Here is a 20,071-nt window from a genome sequence, read left to right on the forward strand (position 1 = left end):
GCTACGGAGAGTGGCCTCGGGGAGCCTCTATTCTAGAGCATTGCAGCCGTGAGGGCCTGTGCTCCATTAGCCAGAGGCTCGGGGGAGACGAAGACAGACGGGCTCCGGCTCCCGTTTTGAAGGGACAGTTCACTGTCCACAGGGCTCGTGCTTGAGTAAACTCAACAGTGAATGAAAAGCGGCAGCTGGCGAGTGTTTGCCACACGGGGCCTTCCTCGCCGCCACAGGGGAGACAGAGCTGAAGGAGGCCTGGGTCCTGCCGCGGAGGACCTCTCAGTCCACGTGGAGGCAGAGCCCGCAGAGAGGGGCTGAGTGGCCTGCGAGGTCCTGGGGGGGCAGGGATGACATCACATCCATCGCTGCGTCGGCTCAGTGCGGGGCTTAGCAGGGCTCGGTGAAGGCGGTGTAGGAAGCGATGAGCCGCCAGTGGAAACACACTCCGTAAGGAAGTGAAAGTCCGGTGGCACAGCCGCGCTTCGACTCTTACTCGGGGTGTGAATCGCAACCGGTCACTTAGCCCCCCCGAGCCTCTGCTTCCTCGGTTGGGAAACGGAGATGACACCGCCCTTCCCACTATTTCAGAACAGGGAAGACGTCGAAACTCACAGTGATACTAAAGCACTTTACCAGGCTGTGAAGTGTTTAAAGGTACAGGGAAATGCAGAGAGCAAGACAGAGTGACCGTGCTCTGCGGAGATGGGGTTCGCTTTAGATCAGGAACAGTTTTACATGAATCCCTGGTGATTCTTCCTTCTGGCCTCTTATCTGAGAAGCCATACAAAAGGACAGAGCCACAATCTTACCTTCGCAAGTTGGTGCAGAGTCTGTCCAATGTCCAGATGGAGTGCAATCTAGTACTTGCGGTCCGGATAGAGAGAATCCTTCATCACAGGCGAATCGGCACGTGGCCCTGTAACTGGAATCCCCCAGAGGCTGGACGCAGGTCATTGTCCCGTTGCGAGGGCTTCCCAGAGCTGCGCATGTACTGGCTACCACGGGCAGAGAGAGCAGAGCACGGTCGTTAGAACACAGCAACCTGAAATCAGCCTGTGCACGCGCCCTTCATCCACCCCCAGCATTTGGCTGGAACGATCGTTTGAACTTCATGCTGCTTCCTCACCACTTAGAGGTCAGGCAAGTGGAGAACAGCAGCAGCTAACGGCTGCTCGGCATCCTGAAACCCCTCCATCAAGAGCTTTAGACGTCATTTAAAAAGGGAGCTGGTGGTTTGGGAAGATAGCTTCAAGTGTCCCTGGACAGGCATGGAAGTGGCTTTGCCACCTTTAGAAACAGAACTATTGGCCTCAGGGTGACTGGGTGGCTCAGTGGGTTAAAGCCGCTGCCTTTGGCTCGGGTCATGATCTCAGGGTCCTGGGATCGAGTCCCGCATCGGGCTCTCTGCTCAGCGGGGAGCCCGCTTCCCCCTCTCTCTCTGCCTGTCTCTCTGCCTACTTGTGATCTCTGTCAGATAAATAAATAAAATCTTAAAAAAATAATAAAGAACTATTGACCTTGCCAGAACACACTGACTAATGATAGGAAACAGGAAAACAAAGTAAAATACTTTCTCCTCCCACAAAAGCTCCTTTCCCCAGCCAACGGGTAGAAAAAATCTGGGTCCAAATCCTTGTTGTGTCCTTACCAGCACAGTGTCTCTAGACCTTTCCAAACTTCAGTTGCTTCATCTGTGAAATGGGAAAAATGATACTCCCCGCCTTGCAGGGGCCCTCAGTTATAGAGAATAATAAATTAAATCAGATGTAAAAAATTAAATTTAAAAATATCTTAAAGATCACAGACACATGGTAAGCACGTAATGGAACTGGCCATCTGCAGATGCTCTTCCCACCAATGTCATCCTATACGGTGACCAGCCCCAGTGACTGACTTGTCCACTTACAGAAAAGGTAAATTACAGCTCGTGGTTCTCTATCACAGTTCATACACACAAAGCTGGAGATGCTGGGGGACTGACTTGGGTTGGAGATCATGCTCTGAGGGATGGGGCAAATCACTTAAACCTCTCTGAGCCTCAGTATCTTCACTTCTAAAATGAGGAAAATGGCACTGCCTAGCTCCCAAAATTTTTAAAAGGGTCAAAGCAAAAAAACACTCTTAAGTAAATGTCAGTAGCTGTTGAGAGGTCCCTCTGCCAGTTAGTGAAGCGATAATGTCCAGATTCAACATGTCCACATTAAAAAATGAAGACTAAGAGAATGTGCGGTTTAGGGCTTTCTGCTTCACTATTTGGTTTGACTGAGTAGCGTACGGCTTCAGACCAGAGTCAGTGACAGGAGGTCTGAACCCATTGCCACTCTTCAGCCAATGACTTGAACTGCTTGAAGTTCCAAAAGTATTTTTTATACCTTTCTCTTCCCTTTCCCGCCTCCCCTCTCCAGCTATATCCCCCTCAACCTGATCAACTTCTCCAAAGACCTAGTCATTTTCTGCCACTTGAAACATCTTCCTGTCTTCAGTGTGCACGTGTGGGTGGTGGGAGAGAGGAGAGGAGACACGTCAAGAAGGCTGTAACCTGGAAGGACCAACTGGGAGGGTCTTGGTGCCATGGAATCCATATCAAGCTCTTTTATGGCCTTGCCTTCTGATAGCGGGGGCTCTGAGAGCTGCGTGTCAGAAGGCAACAGGGCAAAGGGGACCTAGAAAAGGGAAATTGTCTGATAACACTGTCAGGAGTCTTATAACAGCGAGCGGGTTGCAAGCCGTCTGGTCCCTTCCTGCCCAGCCCACATTTGGGTATTTCACTTGAAGCTCACCCAACAACAACAGGAGAAAGTTCAGTCAGAGTCAACAAAGAGCTAAAAGCAGGAGGGAACTAGCAGGTCACAGGAAGCCATGGTGAGTGTCAACCTCCCTGCAGTGAAACACCCACAGGCAGCACAGTATGGGGCAATGAACGGTAACTCTGATGACTGTGATAGAATTCTGGGGAAGGATCCCAGTCCCTGGGACAGCGCTCCTCAGGGACTCTGAGTTCTTCCCAAGAACTTCATGGATTTTGTAATATACCCAGACTCCAGTGTGGCCAGAATTAAAGCTGAGAAGGCAAGGTCAGAAGCCTCATTCTGGTCTTTCTAGACCCTGCTTGGAAGCTACTCTCAACCCCAGCACCAGGGGCTTGCCATGCTCTGGTGCCTGGAAATGAAGGATGTCCAATTCTGTTGAGTTCATTCATTCATTCATTCAACCATTCATTTATTCGCTGTTGACCTGACGCGCGCGCGTGTGTGTGTACGTGTGTGACCTGAATAGCAAGTGGTTTCCTCTTCATTAAAAACCTGTGTCTGCCTACTTTCACTCAGATGTTAAAAGTCTGTACAAAGTGAAAGGCAAAGGCAAACAATTCAGGATTATCTATTATTTTACTATTTGATTTTATTATTAAAATTATATATGCATCATAAAAATACTAATTGCATAGAGGGAAAGTGAATGAGGAAAATATTGGAAGATTTCATATAAGAAAGCTAACAATGCCTATTTCAGGCTGGGAGTATTTAAGAGGATTTTTTTGTTTCTTTATGTTCTTATTTTCCTGTAGTTTTACAAATAAGAATCTTGCTTTGTAAAAGTGATATTTTCCTAAATATAACCAAAGAACTGGATACATCGAGTGGGCAAAAGGAACGGGGGGAGGGTATAAAAAGCATATATCTGTGCTTCAGTTCCCAAACACAAAGGATTAGAACCCATTCTATTTCATAAAATATTGGCAGACTACCCCGGCTCTCTTTTCGGCCAAGTACCCCAAGTGCCCCTCCCATCGCATCATGATACCCATAGGGCGCCCGCCTTCCACCTGGTTCCTAGGAGCAAAATGCCAGTCAGCCTTGGGGCAACCATCCTGAAGCTATTTTTTCCCTTGTGGCCTTCTTTCAAGGCATTGTTTTTAGCCAGGAGAACAGTGTACCTGGTTCATGACAGAAGCCTCTAGATCCTGGTCAGGGGCTGATAGGAGCCTTCCCTATCTCCTACTGCCAAACATCCTGCTATTCATGTTATCTGCCTGGGCCTTGAAGGCGACTGACTGCATTTGGAATCAATGGGTTACGGATGAAAGTGTTTATTAATTTTCCAGTCCATTTCAAACTTCTGGCCCCTAGACAGTCACCACCGCTAAAATACAGCCTTTTAAAATACAGCCTACAGTGGATTTCTGAGAAGGTGAGGAGAATTCACCTTACCGTGGCATTCTGGAGGAGGAGAGCTCCAGTTCCCAGAACCCAAGCACCGAAGCACGCTTGCTCCCACCAGGTGTGAGCCTTCATTGCACGTGAAGCGGCAGGTTGATTCGTACCTAAAGGCACCAAGTGGGTGGGAGCAGTTCACCTGCCCCTTGTTTGGAGCGGCAAGATCCTGGCACTGCAGAGCTGCGAGTAAGGAAGTGAGGGAGTGAGGACAGAGTAATACACGAGTACATATTAATTTTGACCGCTTAATCCTTTCTAGTGCCAAGAACGGGGGTTTCTGAGTGGGGATTGTTTAAACTGGAGGATGAGAAAAGCCTCCATCACAATGGCACATGGAGGAATTTATACGGAAAACTCTAAGTCGTTGTTAAGCATTTTGGCAATATGCATGAACAATTTTCAAAAGATCATATCTTTAGACTCAAGAATGTATGCTAAGAATGTAATCAAGATGCATATCAAAAAATCAATTCAGAGATTTTTTTTTGAATGAAGACATTACTTGTCAGAGCAAAATACTGAAAATAAACGGAAATGCCACTGATCAGAGGCTGATAATAAATTATGGTGAATCAACGAAAGGAGTACTAAAGATCGCTAAAAATGATATATTTCATCTTGGAAAGATATGGGAGGTACCTCAATGTACAATGTTCAGTGAAAAGCGAATAAAAATTACATATATGCTATGATCTCAATCATGTAAAATAGACGGTCAGAGAGAACAGGTGCACTGTAATATGCTAAGTCTTTTCTCATTGTAAAAATGTGAACAATAATTGTAACTACCTTACGGAGACTATAAAGTGCTCAATAAATATTATCTGTGGTCGACAGATATCACCGGGGGTATCAGCAAGCAGCAGCAGCTCGTGCTGACAGACGGCAGTAACACCACTGGAAGCGGACCCTGACCATCTCTGCAGAAAACACCTGGGAAGCCTGGCCGCGGAGTTATCGAGACCGCATCTCAGGGAGCTAAAGAGAGCAGCCAACTATCTTGGGGTGTGATAAGACATTTACGTGCCTGAAGACAAGAATGGCCCCAGAGGGATTCTCTTAAGATCTCTCCCTCCCTTTTAAGCACAGCAAAGCTCCCTTTTGTGTCTGTCTCTCAGACACATTCACGACACATCCCATTGCCCTCGCCCTCATGGTGTATGGTCATCTAGTCCCTCACTGCCTCATTTTTGGGTTCATTTTTCCATTTTTTTTATCGTGGTAGGATACACATGGTATAAAATTTACCACTTAACTACTTTTAAGTGCACAGTTCACCGATACAAAGTACACTCATCTCATTGGGTAGCCATCACCACCAACCAGCGACAGAGCACCTGTCCTTATCATGCACTGAACCTCCATACTCATTAAACAGGAACCCCTCAGTCCCCCTCCTCTCAGCCCCTGGCAACCACCATTCTGCTTTCTGTCTATGATTTGAACTACTCCAGGGACCTTGTATGAGGGCACTCATCCCTTATCCTCATCTGTCTTCTTATGTCACTAAGCACAATTTCCCTCGTTTCATCCATGGTATAGCATATGTCAGAATGTCCTTTCTTTTTAAGGCTAAATAATATTTCATTGTAATATCTCAACCACAGTTGTCTTCTCCACTCATCCATTCATGAAAACTTGGGTTGCTTCCACGTTTTAGTTATTATGAATAATGCTGCTATGGACTTGAGTGAACAAGCCTTTTTTTCTGTTTGCAACCCTGTTTTCCAATGCCTGCCTCATTTTTAAATCAGGACATACTTAGATCCAGGGGGTGTCACATGAATTGCCCAAGGATCCCAGTAAAGAGCAACACGAAATGCCAATGTTGCATTTCTGGGGCATGACTTCTGTGGGGGGCACCCCTCGCAAAAATCATAATCCTCGTGACTTCCTTATGCCTCTGCTCTCCTGCAAGAGCAAAATATGGAAAACATGAACTATTGAAGGAAGAGTACTTTGTAAAATCAGACTGCAGATGTAGGATTTATCAGGTAATGTTGTTATTTGACATACATTTGTAAACTCAGCAGTTTTAAGCTCTCTTTGCACGCATTAATTCACAACCATGAATGAGGCACGTAGGTAAGGCAGATAATAATACTTCCATTTTACAGGAAATACCAAACTTCAGAGAGACCAAAATCTTGTTGCCAGGAAATGATGGAACTAGACTAAATGCCTTGTGCATTAGTCTTCTACGGTCCTACGTTGTTCCTTGTGCATCATTCCTTCCTCCCAACCTCTGTCTCCTTTCCGTCATGCCAACACATTCCATCAGTCAGGGCAACTCTCGTCTTGAGCTCCAATATGCTGTAATGGACACACGCTTTGCTCACCGTTTCCTCCCTAGAGCCGACACAAAGGGTCTGGCACTAGTGGTTCTTGGTGAATGTTTGATGCATAAATGCCTTACTTCAAATGCAGGTGTGATGCCTAATCAACTGAGAGACACAGAAGGAACGTTCCAATGTCACAGTACCTTGACACACCGGGGCTGGCGCTGTCCACTGTCCCAACTCAGTACACTGGACTAGGTCAGCTCCTTCCAGCTTGAAACCCTCGGCACAATGGAAGCTACAGCTGGTGTTGTCCTGGAATGCTCCTGAGGATGGGGAGCAATCCATGCTGCCATGAAGAGGACTCTCCAGTGGCCCGCAGGCAATGGCTAAATGGAGAAAGTTGTCGTTGAAACTGGGTCGTGGAAGGGCTCAGTTCCTTCTCAGGAAGACCTCTCAAGAGATGCATCTTTCCTACCAAAATTACCCACATGTTCAGAGCCCTGAATCCTCCCTTTTCCAAAATGGAAACTGCCTAGAACACCTTCCTATGTCCTCTTTGCCTGGGTCACTCACTGCCCTTTGATTTCAGCTTAGACTGCACTCTCCTTAGGGAACCTTCCCTGCCCACCCCAGCTCGGAGTAATGACTCCTTTAGTGCGCTCCCCATGCCCCCTGCACCCGCAGACACTGTCCGAGCACTACCCCTTGGACCACAGGCTCCTTGAGGCTGGGCTCAGTCATTCTGAGCTGGATCCCAGGGCCTGGCAGTGACTAGCAGATCAAAGGTACTCTTTAAATATTTACTGGTGGTATTTGTGGAATTGGATCTGGAAAGAGTTGACATGGAACAGGCTGGACTTTTAAGGAAAAAGCTGGGATAATAGAGCCCATTGTTGATACACTATTACCCGGGCTTATAAAATGATCCTGAGTGGGTCATATCTCTGAACCACAGGATGTCATCTTCATCAGACTTCGAATGCCAAGTGAGCGCAGCCCAAGGAGAGTTCCTGCATGAAATTAATCCCCGAGTGACCCCAGTTCTGATGAAGTTGGATTTCTTTATGCACTTCCTTGATAAAGCATTTTGACTCCAAGCTATTCCTGGTTGGTTTTTTGTTTTGTTTTTTGTTTTCAGACAAAAGCTCCCATCAACCCTGGGCTTAGACCTCTGGTTTTTACAGAATCAGGGGCTCTAAGAACTCAAGATCCTCTAGTGCTTCTTCGCTCTTCCTTTACGGATGAGAAAAGCGAGGTTCGGAAATGTTAAGTTACTTCCAAGTTCTGCTATCTGGACAGTAGCCAAGGTAGGCTTGTAATCAAGTCTCCTGGGCACTCGCTCGTCCAATCTTCAATTTCCTGCTGCCCTATCCCTCTTTCTGCCTAATGAGCTGAGGGTATGAGGCAACTGCACGGAATTCAGCCTTGTGCTCTTGTGCAAAGGTAAAAGGTTGTGTCACATCCTCAGCCAGGACAGCCTGCCTCCCTCCAGTATCAAAGTCACCTCCAAAAACTTCAACAGGGAATCCCCCTCTTTGTCCTAATAGCCACGTTCTGACTTTCTCTCAAGCAGAGGACTTGTCCCACAGCTGTATTGCCAGCGAGGCAGGAAGGGGAAAAAAGATATAGAAATTGAGTGACTGGTCTAATGCTAGCTACTTCACCGATGCTATTTCATTGTGTACTTTTTACATCCTTCTTTACTTTTACATCCTCCTCACAAAGCACCCGGGAACTCTTAGGTCATTTCATGGGTGAAGAAACCATGCCTCCTGGAGGTTGAAACACCTGTTCCACTGTCAGAGCCTAGAGGAGGCTTTCCTGAGGTGAAGAGCCCTTGATCTTGCCACTGTGCCATGACCTTCCTGGGTGGAAGGGGGCAACTGAAGGAAACTCCTACCTTCACAAGCTGGCGAGGGTGCGGTCCACTGGCCAGAGCCCATGCAGCGGAGAGAGGCCCAGCCCCTCACCTGGTAGCCAGGTTCGCATTCAAATTTGCAGCTGGAGCCATATGCAAATGCAGAGAGGGGGTGGACACAGTCCATGGTTCCTTTGCCAGGGGCTTCCAGGAGTGGACACTGCACAACTGGAGAGAAGCACCAAGGAGAGAAAGAGAGAGAGAGAGAGATCCTAAGAAAGGAAAAACCAGGCCCACAGCTGGAAGACAATGATCAAACTACCTCAGGAAATCCAGGTGCAGCTAGGAATCTGTGAGGGTCAGAGACCCTCACGATGTTTGTCCAGACTTGGGGACCAGTCCACAGAGTGACCTCAGTCTTAAAACACAAAAGGAGTCCTCCAAGCTCTTCCTAATGTCCTCCATTCCCTTTACCTCTAAGAACCTGTCCTGGTAGATCTTCTACCAGATCTTGTGTGAAATTTATGAATGGGTCCCGTTCTAAAACTGTTCGGGAGCTGTGGGTTTGGGAGAAGGGAGGACTCCTGAGTGGTGGGTGGAAGGAGGGTCAGGTTGTGGCAGTTCAGGCCAACGTCTCCATAGCTGGCCACTGCCATCTGTACTCGCAGCAAGAACAGGGCACGGTGGACATTATCTAAATCCAATCCCCAGAAACTCACCTTCACACACTGGGGCTGCGGCTGTCCACACCCCTGAGGCCGCGCACTGCACCACCTCCGATCCAACTAACGCAAATCCCTCTTCACAGCTAAAGTGGCAGCTGGTCCCGTACAGGAAGGCCTCGGCCAAGTGTGGACAGGTCATGCTTCCTCGCTCAGGAGTCTTCAGGGGCGGGCACTGGGCAGCTACAAACAACCCCAGAGCAATGGTGTGAGCCCTTGGGTTATGCCCAGTGCCAGGGAAAGCTCGGGATGCTACAGCGGCTATCGAAACCTTCCCTCAGTGACGGGTGAGGTGATAGACCTGGTTGGTTCAAAGGTACTTTCAGGGGTGCCTGGGTGGCTCAGTGGGCTAAAGTGTCTGCCTTCGGCTCAGTTCATGATCCCAGGGTCCTGGGATCGAGCCCCGCATCGGGCTCCCTGCTCAGTGGGGAGCCTGCTTTCCCCCCTCTCTCTGCCTGCCTCTCTGCCTACTTGTGATCTCTGTCAAATAAATAAATAAAATCTTAAAAAAAAAAAACTTTCAGCAATGGTTTTGAAAGACCCAAACATCCTCACAGTTCATTTACTTTTTAAAGAAGCAAGGTAAAATTACCAAATTAATAATACTCAGCCCTAAGACCTCATTATTATACTCTATTTGCTTTGCAACTGACAAAGACAGAGCCTGTCTCTCTTTGTGATGCTTTTGCCTGAGAATCAAGAATTATGTCGATTACCTCACTCTACCGATACAAAGCATCATGAAAATCAAAATTAGTGTTACTCTCATTGACGGGCAATAGCAAAAATCAGAATTCCCCATCTAATGTGGATCCTGATGATTTCTCATATTTTTTTTAACGGAGAAAGCTTGTTTTCCTCCTCTGAAATTCTAGTGGTCAGTGAGGATGGAAAGAATAGGGTCCACATACCAACACACTGCGGTGGCTCACTCGTCCAGGCTCCAGAAGCCAAGCATTCCAGCTTGCTGGGCCCATTCAGTTCGTACCCTTCCGCGCAGTGGAACCTGCACTCTGAAGTGAAGGAGAAGTTTCCCAGAGGGTGGCTGCAGTTCATGAATGCTTGCCGAGGGAGATCGAGATCCCCACACTCTCTGACTGTGGGGACAAAATATTGATTTTCTTTTTCACTGCAGGTTTAAAGATAATGTCAGGTTTGCTAGACATTGAAAGCTGTTTGTATAACCCTCCGAACCCCATCTCTCTGGGCTTCTAACCCAACCTGGTCATCTTTACTTGGTGCTTTGGTATTGGCTGCATCTTGGGAAATAATCAATCTTTCACCAGTTTTTATCAAATGAGCAGTATCAGCCTTTGCTTTGCTTCCTTTATGTTTCTCTTTTACCCTTTAGGATTTTATGAGCCAATGTTCCAAGAAGGAAATGTTTTACCCAGAGTGTATGTCTTGGGACAGTTGGAGTGGGGCAGACTCACAGACCATGGAGGGGGCCAGGGCTAGCCTTTACTCACTGGTGAGTCTCCAACATGATTCTTTCCCTGGCAACCACCTCCAGCACAAGACCAACGACCACAATAATATCAACAAAAGAGTGGCCTCACCATATTCACATTCTGGCCCATAGAATCCGGGGAAGCAGGAGCAGGTGTAGTTCCCGATGGTCTCAATGCACTCTCCTTGCTCGCTACACGACATGTCCTGGCAGGAGGCTGCATGGATTCAGAAGGACCAGAATCATGGGCATTCCCAGGAGGCATGAAGAAAAGCGGGGTTATTCCCCAGGCCACAGACTCAGCCCCTCTCGGGTAAGACTGAGCTGACCAAACAATAGAAAATGACTGTGTCCTCTGGTGGGCCAGCCTGGCCCCTGTGAGGGACGTTGTAGGAACCCACCAGAGCATTGCCTGGCTTCCATTTTAGGCTGAGCTAAGTGTTTCCTAAGGAGGGATGGCTATGTGGGGCAGAGAGACAAAGAGCCACCGATAGATGCGTAGACAGAGACACTCCTCTATGTGGTATGAAATAGGTTGTGGTTTTTAACCAAGAATATTCTTAGAGTTGTATTACAGAAGCCCCCGTGACAGCGCAGCGTAAAGGTTAGGAAGCAGATGTGGGCGGCCACACACACGTGATCAGAATCCTGGCTCTGCCACCTACTATTAAGGGACTCAGACTAGTTACTTCTCTGAGGCCAACCTGCCCAAGATCAGGGCCAAAGCCCTTCCAGCCTTTTGTTCCTTTCAAATCTGCAGCCAGCATCACATGGCGGAGGAGCAGAGGAACAAATGAGACGCTAAGACCTCCTTGTGGCACAGGACAGTCTCGTGAAGAGGTGTTTCCCAGGTCCCAGTATGCCAGGCTTAGGTGTGGAGAGCATGACTGGCCAGCCAGGCCCATCTCAGTAAGTCTGAGCGGAGAGGGGCTGGAGTTTCTTTCCTGCAAGGGGCTCTTGGGGATGGACATATGCACTCTGCACTAGGCACCTGATGGAGGGTTGGCATTAGAATCAGTACTCTGAAAGCACGGAGGATGTTTTTACTGATGAGGTCACAGGTGGGGACAAGGTCTGAGACTAGACTATTTTCTGGTGGTGTTTCCTCTGCACCGAGCTGTGGCCATATGTGGTCCACTTTGGGGTCCATTACAAGAGAAAATTCATACGTCACATAGAGGGTCATACTAGATGACCTCTACATTCCCTCACAACTCTGAGATGCGAAAATTCTAGAATTCATGCAGATTCCACAGGAGAACGTCCCCGAGGCAGCCGGCAAGTGTGGTGAAGCTGCACGGGGGCACTAGAAAGGGTTCCAAGGAACGGGCAGATGCAGGGGAAGCAACAGCTGCTAGATACTGGACAGATGTTTGGTCCACATCTTCTCTCCTATTGCTGCGACCTCACCCGTCTTCCGGCAGCAATACCTGTCTGTCCTGTGCTCTTAGTGCACGCACATTCTGTTCCAATTGTAGCTTCCTCAGGACCTCAGAATGTTATACATGAGAAAACAGTCCCAGGTCTGTCCTCTACTCCACTTCAGGGAATCAGGCAGGTTAGTAATTGTCTATATCTTTGAATCCTCAGGAAAGGACATAATGATGATTAACTGAATGAATCTTTTTTTTTTTTCCTCCTGCTAAGCTGTTCTGAGATGTAACAAATCCTGACATTTAGAGAAGTGGTCCAACATAATTTCTTGTTGCAGATGACATGTCTGTTTCTCATCTGTTTCCTACAGAGAGCTGATGGTTCCCTACACCCTTTCCAGCTTGGATGGCAAAAACATGTCACTCAGGATAGTGGCTGCCTAGAGTGTTGTTTGGTGGAGACAGAAACTTGATGTGCAGCAAAACTGCAACCATTAGCCATGTCCCCCATTCCTGAAGGTTAGAGGAGAGGTATCACCCATGCCCGTAGCTTTTAATCGCTTTCCTTCCTTGTGATTTTTTTGCAGTTTACTGGGGAAGGCGATCTTGGAGTGACGGATGTTGAAGGTTGGGCAGGGAGGGGAGGCAGTGGCGAACTGGAAACATCTACTGGCAACAAGAGAACCTTACAGGGACCATTCCAGGGAGACATGACCCAGGGAGTGTAGGGAGCTGACCGGGAGGCAGCAGGATGCACTGAGATTCTGGTCCTGTTCGTCCTGGCCTACAATGAACAGGTCATGATTGTTTAAATTCATAAATTTGATAATTTGTCGATAAATTATTTATAAAATGAGACCCGACTACATGGCAATGCATTTATGGATATGTTTTCCCTCGGATGGGAGATTGACATGAGAAGAGAGAAAAAGTAGAGGAGAACGGAGGAGGAGTTCTGAGGGGAGGTGTTTATGATTCCCAGAATTTATATATTTATTACTTTGTTTTGTTGTTTAAGTTCAATTAGCCAACATGTAATACATCATTAGCTCTTGATGTAGTGTTCAACGACTCATTAGCTGCCGTAATAGCCCGTGCTCATCGCCACACGTGCCCTCCTTAAAACCCATCCCCCGACGCCCCCATCCCCCCACCCCCTCTCCCCTCTGCAACCCTCAGTTCGGTTCCCGGAGCCCAGAACCTCTCATGGTTCGTCTCCCTCTGTGATTTCCTCCCATTCAGGTCCCCCCGCCCCCCCGCCCCCCGCGGTCCTCCGCGCCATTCCTCACATTCCACGCCGGAGTGAAACCACGTGGTAATTGTTTCTCTGCGTGACTTACTTCACTCAGCCTAACCCCTCCGGTCCCGTCCGTGTCGATTTTAGAACGTACACCGCGGAGTGCGGCTATTTTGCAAGAAGCAGCCTCAGAGGGCTCCGGGCCGTGCTGCCCGGGGCCGTGGTCTCTGCGCAGCCGCAGCGCTGGTGAGGCGCGTGAGGCCGCAGGGCTCGTCTGTGAGGACGACTAGGAAGGCCGAGCTGCACCCGGAAGCAGACACACTCCCAGTCACCCCTTCCCGCGCCGCCCCGCCCCGCGCCAGCGTCCAGCACCCTGGACGCCGCTGCTGCTGAAGGGAAGCCGTAACACACTGTGGTTCTCGGTCACGGCCTCGTGTCGTCTCGTGAGAACGGGGAGCGGAGGGGACAGTGGCACTTGTGGCTACACAACACCCTATTTCGATCAAGAGTTTGGAACCGGCTCCGCCGCCTGTGCTCGGAACCCCGCGCCCGCTCCTCACTAGCCCGAGCCTTTGTCTCGTCAGCGACATGAGGGAACCAGAGGGTCCGGCTGACGAGGTTCTCCCCAGGACTGGACGAGGCGGACGGCCGAGCCCCGAACCGACCGCAGGGCCCGCGCCGCACCGATGGGCCGGCGGGCGTGCAGCCGCGGCTCCGGGCGGTGGCCCAGCCGCCTCTCCGCGTCTACTCGGGCAGCGAGGGGCAAGAACGCTCTGGACATCGGTTTGGGGAGACGAAACCGCCTGAGCACCAGCTGCAAAATGAGGCAGTGGGTCGAGTGACCCTGAAACGACCGCAAAATTCGAGTCTCAAAAACCCGGTCTCTCTCCTCCCCATCATCCGTTCCTCAGGCCGCTCAGTGCCGGGCCTGCTGTGGCTCGTTCTCTGCTCTCACAGCCGCGACTCCACGACCCCACGTCACCGACCCGCGGGACGCCTGCCGCGAGCGAGCCGGGCGGAGGGCTCTCACCTGCGTAGCACAGCGCCCGCTTCCGCTTCCCGCACGGCTCGTCGTTCCACTTGCCGGGGGCCGAGGCGCTCTTGATGTAGATCTCCACGCAGTCCTGGTTGTTCTTCTTGTTGTTGGGCTCGTGGTCAGCCCAGTTCTCCGCCTCGTCGGTGAGGGGCTGTTTGGTTCCCACCCACGTCCATGTATCACCGATCTTCCGGATCCCGATCCAGTAGTACGAGCTGGAGTAGGGTATGACCTCATTGAGGTGAGCAATTTCCTTTTTATTCTGGATGGCCACTAAGTCCGTGTAGTGCTTCTGGCAGAACACCCGGGAGTAGTTCCAGGAATACGCTTTCGTGCTGTAGTGGTAGGTCCACGCCGCCACTTCTTCCTGCTGTATTAAGTCTGAGCAAAGAGAGGGATTGCCAGGTTAGCGCCGCTACCCAGCACAGTTCCTGAGCGTAAAGACAATTCCACGTAGTCCCGAGGAGCTTCTGACCGCAAGACCTAAAACAGGACTCTTCCCTGTCTAACCTAGTTGTTCTAAGGAAGAACAGGAGTTTCCATCTTTCATCTAAACATATACCCATGAAGTCAGAATAGGAAATTGTATTCTGAGGATCCTTAGGATTAGAAATTTGTAATCACAATGATAACAGACTTGGGCCGTCTAATTGTCTCCTCCTTTTATAAGTGGGGCAGACATATTAAGTAATTTGCCCAATTTAAGTGACACACAAAACGTCTCGGTGGCTGCTTTTGTTCTGCACGTTCTACCTCCCCACCTGGAAAATAAGATGTTGTATGACCTGGAGCCTGTCTGCTGGCCCAGCCTCATCACCCACCATATTTACCTTCTTAGCAGATAGACTCCCACTCTGTGCCTTTGCAGTGCTCTTCCTGCTATTCTGGCTGCCCTCCCCACGTGTGCCTGCAGAATGGGCCTCCCCATACTTTCCAGGACTCGCCCAGGTAGGCTCGCTGCCCCTTCCTCCAGGCTCCTGCCGCACCTCATCTCTGCCTCTACCGCCCTTATCACTGGGTGTGGGAATGTCTCTTCCTGTGACGGCAAGATCAGGAATCCTGGTAGAGCTCTGTTTTCATCTCTGGGTCCCTCACACCAAGCACAGAGCGTGGCACCTCACAGGTATCCCGGAAATACTTGCTGAGTGAAACACAACGAGTTTTGGGCCCAGGCAGGTCACAAGTCAAGTCTCCTGATCTGCAGTCTCACTCATTCCGCCGCTCTTGACTGTTTCTCTCTGATAAATTATGCTGTGTCCATTTCCGCTCACTCACGTGTGAAAACAAGCCTTTTAAGACATGTTCGTGATATTAAATGAAATAAGGGGTGTGCCCTTCAAAAGTGTAAGGGGCACTCTGAGGGAAGATAATGTTTTTGTAGCCAGTGGGAACTCACCGGGGCCAGAAGAGGCCAGATCCCATGTGAAGAAGTGTACAGGGCAGGCAATCAGCCCGGGAAGTGGCCGTCTTTCCTGTTTATAGAGGCTCGTTCCTACTTAACCCTGTCCTCTGCTTTTGGCATGATGGTCATGCTGGTCTCTCCCTCACTGACTCCTCTATTGCAGTGCTTTTCCCTAAAACTTTATTCTGGTGTCACCACGGCTGCAATATTGACCTCCATGGAGTTTAGGCAGTTTTACCTCAATCAGCCCCTTCTTCCATAATAACATATTCAAAACTATGTTTTACAGTTGCAGTGGTATAAGTAAATACATCTATGAATACTGTATACTAAGACATTTTTGTGAGTCCCTAACGGTGCTGTGGACCAGTGCCTGCTGGGCCTAATGGATAATTGGTCCTGGAGATGTCCATTTCAGTTTTTCCAGAGTTTTTCCAGCAGTGTGATGGTGCTGGGTACATTTTTCCCCCAGGCATTTGGTGAGAAGAGTATTCCCATGCCTCACAACAACTGGCTACCATCCTTAACTTCTCCTACTTGGAGAAGGTCCCCTCCTTACTCAGGGCTAGGTGAAGGGTTAACATAAAGTTTACCAAAGATTAGGGCACTGAACCAAAGGAGCTGGGCCGTTCTGAGGACCACTCTGTGAAATCTCCGGTTCCAGATGTCTTTTAGGCAGCTGGCCTGAAACAAGAAAAGAAAACTTTATAGCATCGATGTGAAACCAATGAAGCCAAAAAAATTCTTGTCCATAATCAGTATATTGAGTTATAATCCTCCCTGTTTCCAGTGAGGGTGGAGGTTCAAGCCCTTTGCCTCCTTGTTTCTCACTGCTCTGCTTCCGAGTTGTACCTTGCACCATAGCCGAGGACAGAACTTGTTTCTTCTTTCATTCAAGATATTTGTCAAGTAACTACTCTGTGCAACTAATATTTTTTGTTTATGGAACATTCTGTAATATTCACATAAGAAAAAGATTGTCATTGTTATTATGCAATAACCTCCCTTTAAGAACTAGTATGCCACACCCCAAAGTACTAGGAAGTTGCACACAGACTCCCTGACTGACATGTGCTTTGATACCTGGGGCAGCGGTGAATTATCCTGTGCTATGCCATCTACTCTGTGTTATTGATCTATGTTTTATCTTCTCGCTTGTCAATTTCAGCCTATGTCCACAGTATTATTCAATATGTAATATATATGCATAACATATATTTTATACATATAATAAACTTACTCCCTTTGGATCAATAGCAAGTGTTATTTCTAATGAGTTCCCTTCTGTTGGGATTTCATCAGATCTGTTAACATTTTCAAAATGTTTTTAGGCAAGGGGAGGAGCAAGATGGCGGAGGAATTGGAGACCTACATTTCATCTGGTCCCAGGAGTTCAGCTAGACAGTTACCAAACCATCCTGAACACCTACGAACTCAACGGGAGATTGATGAGAAGAGCAGCAGCAATTCCATGAACAGAAAAACGACCACTTTCTGGAAGATCGGACGTGTGGAGAAGTGAACCCGAGGAGATATATGGGAAGACAGACCACGGGGGGAGGGGCCTCCGTCAGCCACTTACCGGCAGGTGAGAGAGCAGCGGGGCCTGATATTAGAACATTTAGAAGTCTGCTCCACAGAGGGACATCGCTCCAGAGGCTAAGCGGGGGGTAGAACCCTCGTGGGGACAGTGTGGTCTCAGGTCCCTCAGGGTTACAGGAAGACCCAGCGTGTCCGAGTGCAGCAGAGCTCCCAGTTATAGGAGCAGGGAAGCCGGGGTCAGAGACAGAGCCGAGGAAGGAGCTCTCAACTCGGGGTTGCCATAAACCCTGACTTGAGGCACAGTCAGGCCACTGGTCTTCGAGCAGAGACCTCATAAATGGTAGATCCAGGGAGACCCCCCCCCCCTTTCTTTTCTGGGAGAAGTGGCGGGGGAGCGCGGCAGGAATCTGCCAGGTTTGGAGACTCCAAATAGGGCCATGCACCAGAGATAGAGATGTTCGGTCACAGGCCGGGAGAGCTCGCAGCGCCGCCGGAGACCAGGGAGAGGGGAGGGACTGATGGCTTTTCTCAGGGCGCACTGAGGAGCGGGGTCTGGAGCTCTCGGCTCCTCCGGCCGGAGACTGGGCGGCCGCTATCTTCATTCCGGTCCTCCAAAGTGGTACGGAAAGCGCTCAGGGAACAAAAGCTCCCAGCGCGAACCTGAGCAGATTGCTTAGCCCGGCCCCTGGCAAGGGCGGTGCGGTTCTACCTCCGGCAAAGATATTTGAGAATCACGGCAACATGAAACGTGTGAGTGTATTTCTTTCCTTAAAATTTTGGGATACAGCTTCTTAGAGACCAAAATCTAGTGTATGGCTTTGTTCTATCTCACGCCTGATCACATTCTCTCCTTTTTTTTTTTAATATATTTTTTTCTTTCTTTTTTCAACCAACTTCTTATCTCATCAATTCTTTTTTTAAAATATATTTAAATTTTCACCTTTACAGTCATATTCTATCCATTCTATCCCTTCATCATGTTTACCTTTATTTTTGTATATATATAAGTTCTTAGTTCTTTAAAATTTGGGGAGGCAGTTTCTTCTAACAGACAAAAATATACCCACAATCAGCTGTGTGCCTCTGTTCTATTCACCAGCCTGAGACAGACAGACACACACACACACACACACACACACACATACACACATATATATTTTTTTCCCTTTCTTTTCACACAGTTTTGAGTCTTTTCTGATTTGTCTAGTATATATTTTTCTGGGGTTGATCTTACCCTTTTAACATTTTGTTCTCTCATTCATCTATTCTTCTCTGGACAAAATGACAAAGTGGAAAAATTCACCTCAAAAAAAAAAATAAGAGGCAGTACCTAATGCTTGAGACCTAATCAATATGGACAAAGAGAATCCCCTTCAAAATCAATAAAAATAGGTCAACACCCCATCATCTAATAGTAAAACTTACAAGTCTCAGAGACAGAATGAAAATCCTAACCAAAGAGCAGCTCAGAACAATAGGTCTGTAGTATACAATGGTAAAAATATTAGACTGACAGGAGACCTATCCACAGAGACCTGGCAGGCCAGAAAGGACTGGCATGATACAGTCCTAGCACTTAATGAGAAAAACATGCAGCCAAGAATACGATATCCAGCTAGGCTGTCACTGAAAATAGAAGGAGAGATAAAAAGCTTCCAGGTCAAACAAAAGCTAAAAGAATTTGCAAACACCAAACCAGCCCTATAGGAAATACTGAAAGTGTCCTCTAAACAAAGAGAGAGCCTAAAAGTAGTAGATCAGAAAGGAATAGAGACAATATACAGTAACAGTCACCTTACAGGCAATAACAATGGCACTAGATTCATATCTTTCAATAGTTACCCTGAATGTAAATGGGCTAAATGCCCCAATCAAAAGACACAGGGTATCAGAATAGATTAAAAAAACAAAAAAACCCATTGATAGGCTATCTGCAAGAAACTCATTTTAGACCCAAAGACACCTCCAGATTTAAAGTGAGGAGGTGGAAAACAATTTACCATGCTAATGGACATCAAAAGAAAGCTGGGGCGGCAATCTTTTTTTTTTTTTTAAGATTTTATTTATTTATTTGACAGAGAGATTACAAGTAGGCAGAGCAGCAGGCAGAGAGAGAGGGGGAAGCAGGCTCCCCGCTGAGCAGAGAGCCCGATGCGGGGCTTGATCCCAGGACCCTGGGATCATGACCCGAGCCTAAGGCAGAGGCTTTAACCCACTGAGCCACCCAGGCACCTGGGGTGGCAATCTTTAAATCAGATAAATTCAATTTTAAGCCAAGACTATAAGAAGAGATGAGGAAGGACACTATGTCGTACTTAAAGGGTCTGTCCAACAAGAAGATCTAACAATTTTAAATATCTATGCCCCTAATATGGGAGCAGCCAATTTTATAAACCAATTAATAACAAAATCAAAGAAACACATCGACAATAATACAATAATAGTAGGGGACTTTAACACTCCCCTCACTGAAATGGACAGATCATCCAAGCAAAAGATCATCAAGGAAATAAAGGCCTTAAATGACACACTGAACCAGATGGACATCACAGATCCATTCAGAACATTCCATCCTAAAGCAACAGAATACACATTCTTCCCTAGAGCACATGGAACATTCTCCAGAATAGATCACATCCTGGGTCACAAATCAGGTCTCAACTGGTACCAAAATGAATTATTGGGACTTCAAGATAAAAAGCTTTTGCACAGCAAAGGAAAGAGTCAACAAAACCAAAAGACAACCGACAGAATGAGAGAAGATATGTGCAAATGACATATCAGATAAAGGGCTAGTATCCAAAATCTATAAAGAACTTATCAAACTCAACACCCAAAGGACAAATAATCCAGTCAAGAAATGGGCAGAAGACATGAACAAACATTTCTGCAAAGAAGACATCCAGATGGCTAACAAACACATGAAAAAGTGCTCCACATCACTCAGCATCAGGGAAATAC

At 47.9% G+C, this 20,071-nt stretch overlaps 1 protein-coding gene across 4 annotated transcripts in view; it reads right to left on the reverse strand.

The window, feature by feature from the left end:
- Window positions 1-20,071, reverse strand: part of LOC111150760 (selectin P) — a 42,576-nt gene that overhangs the window by 13,440 nt on the left and 9,065 nt on the right. For 3 of the 4 annotated variants that reach the window (XM_022508350.1, XM_022508352.1, XM_022508351.1), the window contains 9 exons: window positions 16,162-16,252; window positions 14,161-14,547; window positions 10,630-10,737; window positions 9,982-10,167; window positions 9,068-9,253; window positions 8,391-8,576; window positions 6,691-6,876; window positions 4,203-4,388; window positions 804-989 (listed from right to left, as the gene is read on the reverse strand). In XM_022508350.1, coding sequence (XP_022364058.1) covers window positions 804-989; window positions 4,203-4,388; window positions 6,691-6,876; window positions 8,391-8,576; window positions 9,068-9,253; window positions 9,982-10,167; window positions 10,630-10,737; window positions 14,161-14,547; window positions 16,162-16,252 — 1,702 coding nt within the window. The remainder of the gene's footprint in view (window positions 1-803; window positions 990-4,202; window positions 4,389-6,690; window positions 6,877-8,390; window positions 8,577-9,067; window positions 9,254-9,981; window positions 10,168-10,629; window positions 10,738-14,160; window positions 14,548-16,161; window positions 16,253-20,071) is intronic. The other variant, XM_022508353.1, reaches the window with a different exon arrangement.

Source organism: Enhydra lutris, unplaced genomic scaffold (assembly GCF_002288905.1).
Source record: "Enhydra lutris kenyoni isolate GAN:26980312 unplaced genomic scaffold, ASM228890v2 scaffoldscaffold24, whole genome shotgun sequence".
Taxonomy (NCBI): Eukaryota; Metazoa; Chordata; class Mammalia; order Carnivora; family Mustelidae; genus Enhydra; species Enhydra lutris.